This window comes from Apteryx mantelli, chromosome 6, assembly GCF_036417845.1.
Source record: "Apteryx mantelli isolate bAptMan1 chromosome 6, bAptMan1.hap1, whole genome shotgun sequence".
NCBI lineage: Eukaryota > Metazoa > Chordata > Aves > Apterygiformes > Apterygidae > Apteryx > Apteryx mantelli.
Genome location: NC_089983.1, coordinates 31,130,908 through 31,147,801, shown reverse-complemented (window position 1 = coordinate 31,147,801; position 16,894 = coordinate 31,130,908). Strand labels below are relative to the sequence as shown.

The 16,894-nt window shown below is 38.4% G+C and overlaps 1 protein-coding gene across 3 annotated transcripts in view; it reads right to left on the bottom strand.

The window, feature by feature from the left end:
- IFIH1 (interferon induced with helicase C domain 1) overlaps nt 1-16,619 on the bottom strand; it is a 31,475-nt gene extending 14,856 nt beyond the window's left edge. For 2 of the 3 annotated variants that reach the window (XM_013960783.2, XM_067299125.1), the window contains exons 1-5: nt 16,120-16,619; nt 13,997-14,153; nt 11,610-11,786; nt 4,408-4,491; nt 803-1,023 (exon numbers count right to left, since the gene is read on the bottom strand). In XM_013960783.2, coding sequence (XP_013816237.2) covers nt 803-1,023; nt 4,408-4,491; nt 11,610-11,786; nt 13,997-14,153; nt 16,120-16,563 — 1,083 coding nt within the window. In that variant the 5' untranslated portion in view covers nt 16,564-16,619. The remainder of the gene's footprint in view (nt 1-802; nt 1,024-4,407; nt 4,492-11,609; nt 11,787-13,996; nt 14,154-16,119) is intronic. The other variant, XM_067299124.1, reaches the window with a different exon arrangement.
- Between the last annotated feature and the right edge of the window lie 275 nt (nt 16,620-16,894).

Here is a 16,894-nt window from a genome sequence, read left to right as displayed (position 1 = left end):
AAAACACATGCCTATTTGTCAGAGATGTTGTTAGGTGGACATACATTCTACACAACATACTTTTTTTTTTTTTTAAAGGCAACCATCACCTTATTCACTGCAAGTAGGATTAAAAAAAAAAACAAGCAAAACAAAACACCTCCAAACACTAAAAATCCCCAACTCCAAACCCCTAAAAACTGCATACCTAAAAAAAACTTTGTCCCAAAAACTTTGGTTTAACTGTGCCTTAGAAAGAACAAACAAACCATGCTCTGGCTCCTTAATTGAGCTTATAACATGCTAGCAATTTTCTTCTTATAGGAGGATCTGGATATCTTTTAATCACTTACGAAATTATTAAATATATTCAGATATTTAAATTTTAAAATTACAATAGAAAAAAATTAATTTAGATGCTCTGAGTGTAACTATAAACATTACAGTCATTATCAGAAAATCTGACAGAATATTCCTCAGTACTATAAGACTCATTAGGTGGCCTTCATTACCAAATCCAAATGTACAATGTGAAAAACAGATTTTTGATTTTTAAAGTATTATTTTAGTTTTATTCATCCTAACGAGGAATTGTACTTTTTCCAATGATGTAGTTATGGCACATTTTGATTCCAACTGGACTCGGATAAATTAAAATCATTCACATTTGCACCAGTATAATGGAGATGACAGTCCAGAGCCATATACTTTTAAACATAGCTGCATCTGGAGAATCTGAGAAATGTATTTATATTCATTTTAGAAATGCTATATTAACAGTGTATGAGGCTTGAAAAATACTCTTTTTAATGGACCAACATACCTTATTAACAAGTACTATAACTTTTCCAGGCTCTGATGCTCTTCTCTTCTTATCCAAGTGATCTTTGGTAATGTAAACAGCCACTCTGGTTTTACCACTACCTGTAGGGAGACATATTATAACATTCTCCCCATTCAGTGCTGGTTTTGCAACTTCCATCTGGTAATCCCTCAGGATCAGTTCTGGCTCAGGTGAAGCTCTGCTCTCCACTTCATCTTCATCTAAGAGTACAGACAAATATAAATATCAAACAGGAGGCATAGAACATTCAGAGTATTGAACAAATAACAAATGGAAAAATAAGAATTTACTATGAAAAGTATCTTCTGAGTAAATGGAAACAGGGCAATATTAGCTTAGGCAATGCTGTTCTGTGGAGCTCTGCAACTCCAGATCAGTACTGCTTACATCTAGTCACCTACCAGGGTGGGCAGAGTAAGCCACAGTATGTCTTCACCCACCTATGTTGACATGAGTATTATCATGTGTAAATTCAAGTGATACAGTTCAGTAGCACGGGGACCAACAAAGGTTGTGTTCGGAGTCACAGTATTTATAATCTAGCCAATCTTATGTGACCTTCTCTTTCATCGGGACTGAAATTTATTTGGTTGCAAGTGAGCTACTTTCTTAAATATGCCACAGAGGAAGAAAAAAAGACAGAGCCATAGAAATAAAAAGAGATAGGGACCACTTAAAAATTGATGAAGGGAGTTATGAAGTATAAAGTTCAAATAGATAAGAAAATTCAATTGCCCATACAAGATAGAGCTCACCCTGCTGAATGTATCACACCTCTTCATGGTAGATTGCGCTGCTTCCAGACTGACTCATACATAATGCAATCTGCGCTGTTCACTAAAAAGCCCTGTGCATTGGCCACCTGAAGGCCAAAACCTTCCATCTATCATTTAAAATGCGATGGCAGGGAGTTCAGATCCACTGCTCGCAGGTGAAACAAATAACATTCAGAAGTTAAAAGTGCTGATAAATGATGTCATATTATTTCAGGCAGCGAGAAAAGAATATCAGGTCTCTGAGTTTAAATACATGTAGGAAGTCAGGAATTATATACAAGAATATATGAAAAATTTATTTCAATGGGTTTGGGTTTTTTTTCTCCTACAGATGTGTTTAAATTTGCCTCAAAGCATTAACTGTCACCAATGACGATGAGAGACAAATTCTACTAGACTAAAGGGGAAAAAAAACCAGTCTTATTTCCTGATGAGATCATTAAATGAAGAATCATGGGGTTTTATTATCACTGATACATTATACATAAAATAAGTGTATTTTTCTAGTATCCCTGATTCCATTAAATAAAACTAAACTAACAGAAAGTAATGAACCTTGAGAAAATACTGCTGATAGAAACATCCGAATGCCATTCCTAAGTGTTTTTTGCTTGTTTTGCCTTTTAGCGTGAGTGCAGTACTACCTGGAACAAAGGGAAATTCACACCAGAGAGTACTTGCTGTTACTTATCTGACTTCTACTACTCTCTTCTGAGGAAGAACATTGTTTGCTTTCTGCTTGGCTACATGCAATAGTCCAATCATATTGAAACTAGCACTTTATCATCCATCTGTTTGGTTAAATTTTAGTATCTTAACATCCTCAACTAACTGTCCAGGCCTAAAAAATATTTAACTTTTCTCTCTCCTAGCTTCCTTGACCCCTGTTTAGATAAAGGCTAACACAGGAATCTTTACACAGGATATGATTCCATTAAAGAATTTTCATAATGCACAGTATAACTTTAGGGAAGTCATCTGCTTCCTTACAAGATTCATATGAATTGCTGCTCCAGGCTAAAAGCATCATGATAATTATTCTCCTATTCTAATTCCAACATTTTTCTTAAATGTAAAATGATGCTTGCACAGAAAACTGACTAAATCCATATGTTTTTGTGCATTAAAATCCAAATCATGTCAATGCATTAAGATACTACCTACACATCTGTTTAATACAACAGCCTTACTGCAAAATTTGAAATCATAAAATCCATAAATGCCATAACGTCTACCTGTATCTCAGCTGTTCTCATACTTGCTCTCACTGAGTTTACTAGACTATAATAAAAAGCATGAATGTTTTTTAAAACATGTTTTAACTTACTGTTTTTAAAGCCCATGTGTAAACAGAACATATAGCAAATAATCATTAAAAAAATCTATTCTGCACTGTTCACATAACTTTAGTGACTTATCTTTTCTATGGAACTTCTGGACGTAGCGAATGTCCAAGTTGCTTAATGGGAGGTTTTTCAGTGACTTTAATGATCAGGCCATATGTATTTGTGTTACCACATACCCGTAGTCTGTAACGGTCTGAACAACTGATTCACTGTGACTATACACAGAACAGAGAAGTTCCTCTGCCCTGACATTTCATGTGACCCAGAGAGGAAAAGATCTTAACATGACTGATAAGTCACTTCAGTTGACATAGCAGTGCAAAGCATATTCCTCAGAGCTAACAATGCATATACTAAAACCCTATCTACAAGAAGGCAATTTAGATTCAAGATACTCTGAATTTTCTGTGTATTTGTAAAATGGATGAATTTTAATATTAAACAAGGCTGAAACTACTTTAAAGCATTTATCACTACATTGACTTTACTGATCTAATAGCTTTACCAGACAGAGCTGGCCCATAAGCTACCCAGATTGCTCCTAGCCCCTGCGCAAGACACAGTCCTAGAAAAAACTTTATTAAGGCCAGATTCCAAAAGGCAATTTGTTCTTCTTGAACTCTTTGTAGGCAAATACAGGGCATGCTTCAACTCTACATGGTTGACAGCTGAAATTAGTTTGGCCTGAGGTCTGAGATTAAGAAAAGAAAAAAGGGGGATAAAATCTGGAATGTCTTTTAGAACAGCAGTATTTGCTTGGGCTCAAGACTATATACAGAGCAAGATCATATCTGTCTACAAAGTATTGTGTAAACACAGTCTGATCTTTAGTTTAGCACAACATTTTGTTCAACTTGCAGATATGTTTAAAAAACAGATTTGCAAATGTCTTTGGATAGTAATTCCCATTGATTAGGTTGCTAAACACTTTTACAAATAGTTCTACGAAATTACTTGGGCCCAACATGGACATTCACATGGTTCTGCAAGTACCTCGGAAATGCTTCTCCTCATCCTTAGATGCCTCCAAAGCATGGCCTAATCCCTCTCACTTCCCCTATGCAGGGGCCAGGCACAGTCTAGCTCCTCTCTGAAAGGAGAAGAAGCACTTATACATTGCAGTATTATGAATCTGTACAGGGGATTGGGCTAGATGACCTCTGGAAGTCCCTTCTAACCTACACGATTCTATTATTCTGTATCATTGACCATTTGTATGATGGCAATGTCTGGAGACCTATTCAGAAGATCCCAATAAATTAACTCTTTTGGGGCTGGGAGTTAAGTCCAGACTTATAAAAATGGCATCTATTTTCCAGCAAAGTAAGAGGAAGTCTTGCACCTAAAAACTGTTCCTAGAGTTCACAGTAGAAATCTTTGGTTTTTGCTCTAGCCCATTCACAGAGGGCTTCCCCCTCCAGAGCTTATTTTGCAATTGCTAAATAACAGAAGGGAAACATACCTGAATCACTGGTTGTGCTGCTGCTCTGTTCCAAGTTTTCATTCACATTACTGACACTTCCATCTCCTACTGAGACATCAGACTCTGAATGAAAAACACAAACAAATATACATATAAGTAGGAGATGATAGCATATATTAAAAAATATATCCAAATACAGTATAGTAGATTTGCTATACAAATAACAAAACTGTCTGTCTCACCCTCTCCCTAAATAATTGCAAGTCTGATCTAAGTTAGGCAGCTTGCAGCCAGAGCCTAGCCCTGATTATACATTACATATTCTGCATTACTCCAGCATATTTTCTTACTATGTCAAGGATTGTGAGGAGTGTGAACAAAAGTGAGGCAACTGTTTCTGTACTACCTGCTACTATTACTAGCAGATTCCTTACTGCAGTGTTTTTGAACCACAGGTCTGAACCATATCAGACAAAAGCGGTGTTAATAGATGCTAGTAGCTGCAACTTGATATCAGAAATAAGAAATGGCTGTAATTACAGTCCAAAAATAGGGAAAAACAGGGAAATGCAACCTGTCTTTAAGTGCCTTTAATTATACCCCGGCAAAAAAATTTATATCTTCAGGCAGTAATTACAGCTGTTTTAGTCTCCAGCCTTGCAGGAAGTAAGTTGTTGCTGATTCATAGGCTGAATGAAGAAAGATAAGCCAAATAGAGGTTCTTTCAAAAAATCTGAGAAATATTCCATAGTGGAATCTGTTTAATATGCTCTAAACAGAGCCAGGTCCCAGCTTGACTTTTATTTAAATTGGAAGGGGCAATACCAGTGCTACCCTGCACAGCTTTTTTCCTTGATAATTTTAAGATCATATGCCTGCAGAATGCAGATGCAAAGGTAATTAAACAAAGGAGTTTCATTTTGGAGTGGAATAACAGAAGTAATAATGGAATCTAGGAAGTTTAAGTGTACATACCAAGTCTTCAATCCTGGAAGTAATAAATTATGCCAGAAACCTCTGGTAAAGTTCTTTAGTTAGTATGTTCATAAAACATGGTCATTAAAACAATCATTTCCAAATGTACTCTAGATTCCCAAAGCTTTCATCTTAGCCTGTAAGATTTGTAAGCTGAGTGTTTAGTACCACAAGAAAGCATATTCCTCTCATGTCATTCATCTTACTGAAAGCATTGCTATTAAAAGTTCACTGGCCAAGTAGGAGGCATGTCAGGCGAGCCTAAAGAGGAGGTAAGTCCTAGACTCAGTTCTACTCAATGTTTTCATGTTATCTGTGAGCCTGATAACAGAAGAAAGGACCCACTTAAGAATTATGTGGAAGACAAAAGTGGGATGGGTTATGGGCAGCCATGAGAACAATATCCAAATTCAAACTGAGCTTACACTGTAGAGGTGGCCTGTGATCAAGGCAGTTGTATGACAGAAAGCGCTATGGTGAATTTCAGGTCACCGACTAAATGCACATCAGTAGTGTGACATCATTACAAAAAAGAGCAAAACTTTTTCCAGGGTGCGTTAAAAGGTGTGCTAATAGACAAAGGAGAGAATTACTCTGATTTGTTAAATGTTCTTATTTGGAATATTTTGTCCTGTTCTAGGCACTAAACCTTCAAAAAGCAAGAAACAATTAAAACAAAAAGAGGTTTAGAAAACATGACATGTACGTTAAAAGATCTGGGCTAGTTTAAAGCAAAAGGGAGTAAAAGAAAGAAGCCAGGAGGAAAGGACAATAGAACATAGTCTTCCTCTAATCATAAAAGGCTGCTGAGAGGACAACAGGCCCTAACTGTTTTTACAGGGACTGTAGAAAAAATAAGGAAAAAAAAATCGGCTCAATTTAAAGCTAATAAAATTTAACTTAAGGATCTTTGCAGAATCTTCTTCATCTAAAGGTCTTACAATAGGGTAGACAAGTGCCTGGCAGGGATTGCTCTGGTATAATTTCATTTATTAAACTTTTTCTTAGATAAAGATAAAACTGAACAATGTAATTTGCTCTCTTATTAAAAAAAAAAAGGAATTAAAAATCCAAAACATAGCAGAGGTAAGGCAATGTCATGATTTAGTGTGGTCATGCATCTCTTGTGTGTTTGCCTGAAAGCAATGGTCAGGACATGACCACCTGCATGATTCTTTCTAGTCCTATTTTTCTGTATCTTTTCAGAAGGGGATGGAAAAGCAAAAAGGAAAAGCATGCAGTTCTATTGGACTCACAGAGCATATTAAAGACAAACATTCTCTTTTACTCCCTGTAAGCCACGGGGGTTGTATCTGTAACAGGTTAAAATCAAAACCAGAACTGTTTTTTTAAAAACAGGTTTCTTCGCATAACAAAAAAGAGCAAGTCACAGTTCTCAGGTAAATAAAAACAGAAGGGAATTATTAAATCTTTCAAGCTTTTTGCGAGTAAAAGCAGAAACTGACAATCACATTACACCCACTTGGATACTTGGATTTGGATACTACCACAGAAATCTGGCAAGTGTGTTACCGATATTCTAATGTTAAGCTCTCCCTCTGCTGGGCAATAAATATATTACACTGATTTTGTTTTCTATCCCAACAATGCAATTTACATAGTTAGATTTTCCAACAACTCAGACATTTTAACATCTGAAGAGATACAGAGTTCTCCTGGAAAAGATCTGCTCCAAACAGACTCATCCTGCACTGTCTGTCAGCTTATCTGTAGCATTCTGCAACGGAGCTCATAGCGCATATAGGAAATCAGAATAATAGCGTTCATCCCTGTTTTGCCTAACTAGCTCATGTAACTTGTGGCCTATCAAGTTTTTTCATAGCTTTTCCAGTGAATATTCCATTGCTGTCCATAGCCATATAACTTACTGCCCCCAACAAATAATTCATACAGTAAAATAGACCCTATGAATGAAAGTTCAGAACTAAAGAGAACTTACAGTCACTTAACTCTGAGAATGGTGTACTCCTGAAGTATGTCCTACAGTGTCTTGGTAAGCGAGGCGGGAATTTAGCCATCTGTGTTCAAAGATCTGAAGCTTTGACTTTCCTTTATACAAGTTTTGGTCTCCTCGGAAGATGAAAGACTAATGGAAATGAAACTGCTAGCTCACAGAATAAGTATAATATAGACAACTGAAATATAAGTTCCATACCAAGCTACCTTAGCTGCTATTAGGAGTCAGAAATTTGTTCAACTTTAAGTGCTAATTTTTTCTTTTTACTGACATAATCATGAAAAGTGATGCAAATATCTGTGTTCGTGTCCTACAAGTTTCCTCATTTATTCCATACAGACCTCAAAAACTGGTCCAACTATAAATTACAACCATCCATGGGAAGTGTTATGATGGGGAGGGGTATTTAAAGACTTCAAGCACCTAAATTAAAAGGCTAATCTCCTAGAAATCAGTGCAATCAACAGAAAGGCACTTAAAAAAAATGTATTAGGAGTCTATTTTATATAAAATTCCTCTGTAATTTTATATCTAGCTTTTATATATATCTAATACACCATTAAAAGACAGAATTGACCTGAGAACCGAAGAAAACATTACCAATTATAAGATGCGTTCAGAGACCTGTGACAAACTATTAAGTAACATTAGTGAGAATTCCAGGTATGAAAATGACACTGACATCTCGTTTTCACTTTCTAGGAATCCACATGGATAGGAAGGAGGGAATAAAATTAAAATTCTATGCATCTGTTCTGTGTGATCTCCCATCTAAAATGACCTATTGAAAGATTATACATGCAGCAGTGAATATATGCTTTCACAGTGTTTTGTAAATAATTATCTGAATTACAATCTGCAGTATTACAAAATCACCTCTCAATAGAACATCAGGGGAGAAATTAAATGTAAAATGTTCTCCTTTATAAGCTGTGGCAGTGTTCCTGAATTATTTTAAAAGAAAAAGAAAAAAGAGGTAAACCTTTCCAAAACAGTTAAGATAAAAAGGTTATTATAAGTTATTTTCACCAATTTCAGCAGTCTTCCCTTACAGTACTACTTGCACACTATAATGCAGTGCTCTCCACAGAGAGATATTCCAGTCAGTTTGCATTGACAAATTAATATATAGACAATGGAATGCAAATAACATGGATTTTTGTGCATTTTAATAATAAAAAGTCCTCCTTTCCTGATCTGTGCTACATTAGGTCATAAAATAAATTTTGAACCTGGGAAAATACAAATGGACAAAAGATCAAAATATAAACAAGTTAGTAAAACTGATCCTAATAATCAGCATTTTTCTAATTGGAAGCATTAGGGGCCACATTTTGTGAGACATTATTGAAAATTCCATTAAAAAAAATAAAAAAAAATCAAGTGGTATCACCTTACATTTACCATAGATAAATAACCAAACATTCATTGTCAGATTGTACTGGAACCAGCAGGGGGCAAAACATTCTTGAAAATCATGACTGTATGATGGCAAGGAAGGACAGAAATAGGGTACATGAACCTTTCTATCTGTAATTTTCTCACAGTATAATTACTTGTTCCAGTCAGCTCCATTTTATGAAACAGGTCTTGACAAACAGAGCTGCTATTTAAAGTGTGATTCATACAGGTAACCAGAAACTTAAACTTAATTCAAGTATTCCACTTCTGACCTTTGCAAACTTACTGCTTTTATGTTGGGTTCTGTGTGTGCAGGTTTTTCTTTGTTTTTTCTATGTGCAGGTTCTTTCTAGTTTTCTCTTAGGCTAAACCATCTACTTCTACTTTGTCCGTATGACCCTACTGCTCTTATACCTTGTCCCTGACTCACTCTGCCCTATCTACTCCAGTAAAAGAGCCAGAGGAGGCTTTAGATCCAATGCAAATCACAGTAATTTCAAGTGATTTGAGAAAGCTTCTTTCTCCTTGAAATTTGTGTCTTTCTCAATACATGGAGGAATGGTGGGAGCGTACTGCAAAACTGATGACACTTGACAGCATCAAATTACAAGTTCGGTGGGTTCTCAGCCCATGTGGAAGTAGAATCTGGGCTCTAATTGTATTCTTACCATCTGGTTTAAAACTCCAGTTTAATGAGAGATACATGAGAGAGGTTGGAACTGGAAGAAGACTTGAATACAGTTCTGCATTTGTACAAGTGCATACAGATCACAGCTCACTACCTGGATGACCGAAAGTGAGCTAATTCCTCTATAGCCATGTTAATGCAGCACTGTCTCCTGGCAGCCCTTGCTACATTGCATCTACACTTCTGTTTTAGTTCAACTCAGAATCACACTTTTAAAGCAAGTCTGTCAATTGTCCCCACTTATTGTACTTTGATTCGTGAGATATTTTGGACCACATGAAATGAATTCCTCTTGGCTGAAACTAAATGAGATGTGTTCCAGCCACTCACAGGCATGCAGTCCACAGCAACAGACTAAAGTTAATCTGAAGCAAACAACCAAAATGTAGCAGAACACAAACATCTTTGGACTGACTACTTCACTGTCCAGATCTGCTCAACTACACAACTTGCTAATGTAGACATACACACTGTCTGTTTAATATGACTACAGATCTGTGCTGAGTAGACCATAGCTTTCAGGCTGGAACTAGCTTGAGGCTGGCTAGTTAATAGCTAAATAGCTTTAGTTACCTGCAGCTCTGACAACCATCCTGTAAGAGATCTAGCTAAAAGCAATGAAAAATTACTCTCAGTGCGGCTGCATTTAAGACCCTAAACCTTGCACTGAAAGGACCCTAACTAAGAGTGAGGATAGTTCAGTCTGATCCATTCTGTATCATCCTTAAATATTTGGAACCTCTTCTTTGGACTGACAAATTATGATCCAATCCAGGAAAATCAAGTTGGTATTTTTGCCGTAGTTAATTCACTACTTGCTACCAAACACTGTGATATGCTGTTGATATGCTAAATGAAAAAATAAGCTATCTACTGTTGCACATTGAAAGGCTGAAGATTTCAGAGCCAAATTCTTCTTGATTTATTCATGTTTTACAAAAAAGAGCAGCATTAGCTGTCTCACTTCTTTGGCTGAGTAAGCCCAATAAAATCATTTCAGGCAGGATTTAGATCAGTTTTAACTATTGTTTGAGTTCCATCTGAACTTGTAACAGATATGAATGGTTCCTTAATCATATAGCATATGTTTGAATCATCAGTTCCCAGTTAGATCTGTAATTGCTGCTGCTCATAATCAACTCCCAAGGCACAATTTTAGAAGCAGATCCATATAAACAGGCCCAAACAATTTCTTAAAGCTGTACTTCTGAGTTTGTGATATGTAGTGACACAGGTTTAATTTGATGCTCTGTAAATATAACCGTTACAACAAAAAAAGTACTTGTTGGACAATTAAAGGACTAAAGATAAAAATGTTTCCAGGATAGGAACATCAGCCCTCTATTAACAGAGGATCTTGATACAGATGCAGTTTTACTGGTGTAGAAACATTCTTCTTGATTTAAACTTTGTCACTGCTGTGAGGAGTTGCCAATGTAAACCAAATTTTTCATTGGTTAGTACAAACCTACCTTGAGTAGGTCAGAAACAGAGTATTAATATTAGTATTTAATTAATAATACTAATGAAGTATGCACATGAAAATTATTCATTTCTTCACACAGTAAATTAAAAAAAAACAAAAACAATGTTGTTTAAAAATACTATTTAAGAGGAAGGGAAGACCACTAACGCTGCTCAATTGTGAGAAGATCAAACAGACCACAGTAGGTCAAACATGATCACTACAAGCAGAGTAAACAGAACATTATCTCCGTGAAGACTACACATAGCATGCCATAGCTTTTTTGGCCATGTCCTCTTAATTCTGTACTGTGCAAGCAAATTGGTTGACCTGAACCAGGTCTTCTGTACTGTGCAAGCAAATTGACCTGAACCAGGTCTTTGTATTTATTTTAGGTGAAGATTTTTTCATATCTTTCAGATTAACTAGTTCAAGTATGATGATATTTATTATTAATTTCTCATCCTAGAGCAGCTCCTTTGAACAGAAGTGAGCAAACTAGAATATCTGACCCCTAAAACTGCTACTATTGTTAATTTGTAGGAAAAAATGGTATTCACTGCTTCCAAGAAATCAAGATTTATGTGTTCCATTCATTCCCTTCACATCAGCGGTACCATATGTTCCTGAATTTGAGCAACATGGGAGCTAACGAGAAACATGTTCTACAGAACTTCCACTGAATTGCTTCCAGTTACTAAAGTTTAAGTGGTACCACCAATTATTGGACCTACCTGAAGCTACAGAATTCTCTCCAATAGATCTTTCCAAAACACCGCTCTCACTGGCTAAACTATCATTTGTATTTTCTTGCTGTTTGAAATCCTCAACTATAGCATGTCCCGGTTGCCTTGTGACTTCTGTTTCTTCATTTGTCCTGTTATTCATCCCATTTTCTCTATTTTCTACGCCTAGAAAATAAATAGAAATGCACTATAAAACATTTACTTTTTTTAGCATGCAGCACAGAAAACAGAACTAACCAGAATTCATCATACATGTTCAAGTCAGCACATAATGGCATGACCTATGACCTTGGTCTTGACTTAAACATCGTAGTTTGGATTGTCAGTGTTCTTATAAATATTTACAAAATAAAGTTGTTTGTCATTAATCTCTAATATTTGCTGTCACTAAGAAGATTTGAAAATTGAATTAGTGGACTTGATCATGTGTTGTATCTTCTCTTAATTCCATCAGTTCTGTGAGCTCATAAATGGATGTACCTCAGCAGGACTTCATCTTAAGCTTTAATACTTGCCCATAAAACAGGAAACTTGAGCTTTCTGAAAATGCTCTCCCTCCTTCCATTGTTTTGTATTATTTCAAATACAAAAATTATTTCTTTTTGACTTCTGTTCTAGTGCTATTTTTATTAGAGACATGTAAAACCAGGCACACTCTAAAGGTGAAAATGCTGTTCAACAAGTTATAAACACTTCATAGAACTCTGGAAAACTGCATTCCACGGTTTTTCAAATTTGGATTCAAATACCGTGCAATTAGAAATTAAATTTAAAGAAATTAATAGATTTTTTTAATGTCAAGATTAATTTTCTATAAAGTTCTCAATTGCTATGTATAGGAGTCTGGTAATGACAACTTATTTTACTATAACAAGTCACTAGGGTTCAAACCTGAGTTATAAAATGTACCAACACTCTCTTCCTCACAAGATACCCAATGAGCCTTTTCTTAGTGCTTCCTGTCCTTGTCACTGTATCAGTGGATGTTACAACGATCTACACATGTACAGGATCGTGTACCTGGAAAGTTTCTTATACTCTGGTAAGACTAACATGATTTACATTTTACATGTTAATCTGCACAGTTTCTTTTAGGGGTTGCATTACCAAAGATTACTGAGAAACCTTTGAATAAATACATACATTCAGCATTACATCAAACAAGTGAATTAAACTACTTATGTTTTACCCTATCTGGTCTGCACCCTACTGAAGATTCTGAAATGCAAAATTTGTATGGAAATAATTTTCATAATTTGCTCATTTGCTAAGTATTTAATACTTTGCTTATCTTACCAATAGCAAAGTAAAGAACACAAGAACTTAAGCCTGATAAAGCTGCAACATAAAATGAAGTTTAGGACCACAGTAGCTCCTGCACTACTCCCAGCCTCTGACTTTCCCTCAGAGTTACTTTTTAAGGCTCTGACCTGATTGGTCCTGTTCTGCAAACTGGAAGACTCAACCACAGTGAAAAGGCACACTTAAATGTGGCTGCTGCTTATTTGTGTGTGGCAGAGGAATCTGGTTGATTCCTGTCCTCAAGTGGAAGAGATACCTTCATGCACCTCTGATGCCAATCTGAATGCATAGTCCCATATGCAACAACTAAAGTTACATGGATGCCACAGAGACATAGTTCTGGTGAGCTTCTCAAGCAAGAAGGCTGAAGATGCAAAATGGGAAGTCTGGTAAAAAGCTTTGGTCCCCAGAAATCTTACAAAACATATGCTAAATGAGAGATAGAAGCAGCCCCCAAATGCTCTGTTTTTCATGTTTTAGAATCTAGGGAAGCACTGGGATAATATTATAACATAATAATCACTGTACGGCAATAAGAAGTACTAGACAAAATTCTGTAGTTCTTTTACTTTCTTTTAATTTCTATAAATAATCTGTTTACTAGTTTTTTCTATTATTTATAGTCAATTTTATACAATGTCTCTAGGGACTTGTGACTGTCTTATCCCATTATATGTATTTGTAAACCTGTACTATTAAGAAAACACTAATCCTCAAGCTGAAGGAGAAGTCTGAAAGCAGTTTGTTTGGTTTGTTCAAAATAATATTCAGAATGTTTTTAATTAATGATCATAATATCATGCTGAAAACAAACAGGTAACAAAAGGTAAGTATTCAGTTTAATTATAATTATATACATATTTGAATTCTGATGTTTAATAACAGTTTTAGTGTTTAAGAATACCAAGTAAGAGGTTAAGAAACTTGATCTTGAAAGCCCTGGGTAACTGAAAGCATTAGTCTCAGTGATGCAGTGAAATCAATACAGCGAGAACCCTGTACTGTTTCCTAAGTCACAGTAAAAAAAAAAAAAAAAAAAAAAATCATTACTACTAGTGAAATAAGATTATTACCTCCTGTATTTCCACTTAAATCATCTGCAAGGTCTTCATGTTGGGTTTTACGCAAAGCAATCAAAAAAGGGGAGAACCAGTTCTTCTTCTGAACTATTCTACTTAGCAGCTCCCTTGCACCATCTCTATTCCCACGACTTTCAGTAACAGTCTGGATCTGGTGAAAATAAAATAAAAAAAAAAAATCGAGACATAATTTTGAAATGGTTCAGATAAGTTACTAAGAACAGTATATGTACAAAAGTACTTCTCTGTCACCATTTAAAACACTGGTAGAAATAGAAATACATAGTGGGCCTGCCAGTAGTTTTATTCATCAGAAGAAATTTACTTTTTGTCCAACCTCATATTTATCACATATGGTTTCAGGTAGGATATATAAAACTTGAGAGATCTGAAATTTTATTTGAGAGACTGAACAATTAACATATTGAACAACATACTGAACAACAGTTATAATAATAACCATTATATAATAATAATTATTATTATGGAATAGTAAACACTGTTAACACTGATTTAGCAAATAGCCAATCTTGACCAAGGGCACAGTGAAGACATGCAGCTTACCAGACCTCAGACTTAATCTGTGATGTGACTTCATACATAAAATGGAACATTTTCCTTCTTAAACACTGGCTTTATCATCACACTTCCCACTTGAAGGTACAATAACTAAGCCTCTAGAAAAGATATTGCCCTGGAAGAAGCTATGGAAAAGCGTCCCAAGGCTGACTTGAGCAGAACTAGACATATGATCACAAAAGAAACAAAGAGGCTGTCCCAAAGCAAAGCAGCCTGGGGCAGGTGTTCAATCTTCACGGACAACCTCCTCAGTTTTCAGGAACCATCCATCCTGATATGCAAGCAAACGGGCAGGGATAGCAGCAGGCTAGTTTGGCTGAACGGGGCTTGAAAGCCAAAAGGAAGCATATGGGAAATGGAAGCAGGAAGAGGCAACCAAAAAGGAACATAGAAGCACTGTTCAGGTATGCAGGGATGGCATTAAGGCCAAAGCACCGGTGGAGTTGGAACTGGCAAGGATGTGAAGGGAAATGAAGGGCTTCAACAGAAATACCAGCAGCAAAAAAATGCCCAGAGAATGTGTGGAACAATTTAGGAATGGGGCAGGTAATCTGTGGGCAAAGCCCCTACCTCTGCCAGCTGCCCTACCATGCTGACTCCTGGCTCTCCTTCCCTTAGGGAGGAGCTGGCCCTTGCTGCTCCCTGACAGCCACCAATCTGATAAAATGAAGCATATGACTGTCATTCAGCTGAGACAAAGCATCAAACTACCTAAAAAGCTGATGCAAAAGCTCGGAGTGAAAATATGATGTAGTTCCACCATTAGTTTGCCATTTTTCCCCTTGTCCCTATGGCAAATCTCAGTTTCATTTATTCTTGTAACACTAAGTTTCAGGGCACCCATTTTTTTGTTTCCCCATAAGTTTCACATCAATCTGGGCATATCATTCTTGGCCAAATGGAGCAAACAGTGGCAAATGTTTTCTCCAAAGAGTAACACTTATTCTTTCTTGACAAAGTGGAGTTTCTGCTCAGCTTCACTGTCCACTGTCAACTTTTATATTCCTTTGTGAACTTCTGGCACAAAAGGAGGGAAAAGGGGAAGCAGGTCTTGTTTTATTTTAACTCAAGTGTTTTCTAGAACTTTATGAGCCATCACTACCTCACGGTACAGCTCAGGGACCAGAAAACACTTTATGGTCTTCTTAGCCTGGGCTCAGTGGCAAAGTGGAAAGCACCAGCAGTGCTGATTGGGTTCCTTCCACTTAGATGTTGGTTTATTCTAGCTCTCTGTTCAAGACAATTTCTTTCTCTGGTTCTTCGCTGGCATCCGTCCTCCTGGCCCACCACTAAACAGTTTTCTGTTGTGTACTTGGAGTCCCAATTCTCTGCTCCCCAGAGTTTGGATTCTTGGCCCCCTTCCTTAACTGCCTTTCATTTCCGCACTTACGACACCATTTCTGCACTTACGACACCATTTATCACTGCTGCTTCCTCTCTGCCCCACAGCTCCTGGGGGTGGCCAGTGTCTGTGGACGCAGGCGGCAGACGCTTCCCGGGGCCGGGCCCTGCCAGGCCAAGGTGGGCAGGCCACTTACCCGCTCCAGGTCCTCCACCTGGAAGATGTCCATCTGCAGGCACTTCTCGGCCACCTGCATGGTCCGCATGTTATCCACCAGCGTGCCGTGGAGCAGCTGCACCAAGTGCACGCACAGGTCGTTGTCGGCCTCCTCCGCCGGCGAGGGCAGCTGGCTGAGGCTGGGGTTCACGTAGCTGGCGGCCAGGCCGCAGCCGCCGCGCTCCAGCGCCAGCAGGAACTCGGGGAAGCAGTCGCGGGGCCGCCGCTCCACGGCGCGCAGCAGTAGCTCCGCCGCCTCCACCTGGCCCCACTGCAGCGCCGCCGCCCGCACCCGCTCCCGCTCCTCGGCGCTCAGCGACGGCAGCCAGTCCAGCACGGGGTCCACGCGGATGGCGCGCTTCAGCCGCGTCCTGAAGCAGGAGATCATGTAGAGGAAGCGCTCGACTCGGGACTCCTCCGACATCGCGGCGCGGGCGGCCCCTGGCCCCTCGGCGGACACCTCGCAGGGAGCGGCACGGCGCGGCGCGGCACGGCGCGGCGCGGGGGGGTCCGCTCGTCCTCCGCCGCTCCCCGGCAGGGGAGCCCGACGCAGCCCTCGAGCCGGCGCTGCTGCTGCCGCCGGCGGCGCCCCGCCTCGCCCGGGGTCTCTGAGGGGGCCCGGCTCGCTGTCAGCGAGGAGCGCCGCCGATGCCACCCGCTGCGCTGCGCAGTGCCGCTAGCCCGCGGGCCCTGCCCCCCCTTTATACGCGTCCCGGCCGGGCGGTTTCGGTTTCGTTTGCGCTACGGTGCGGCGG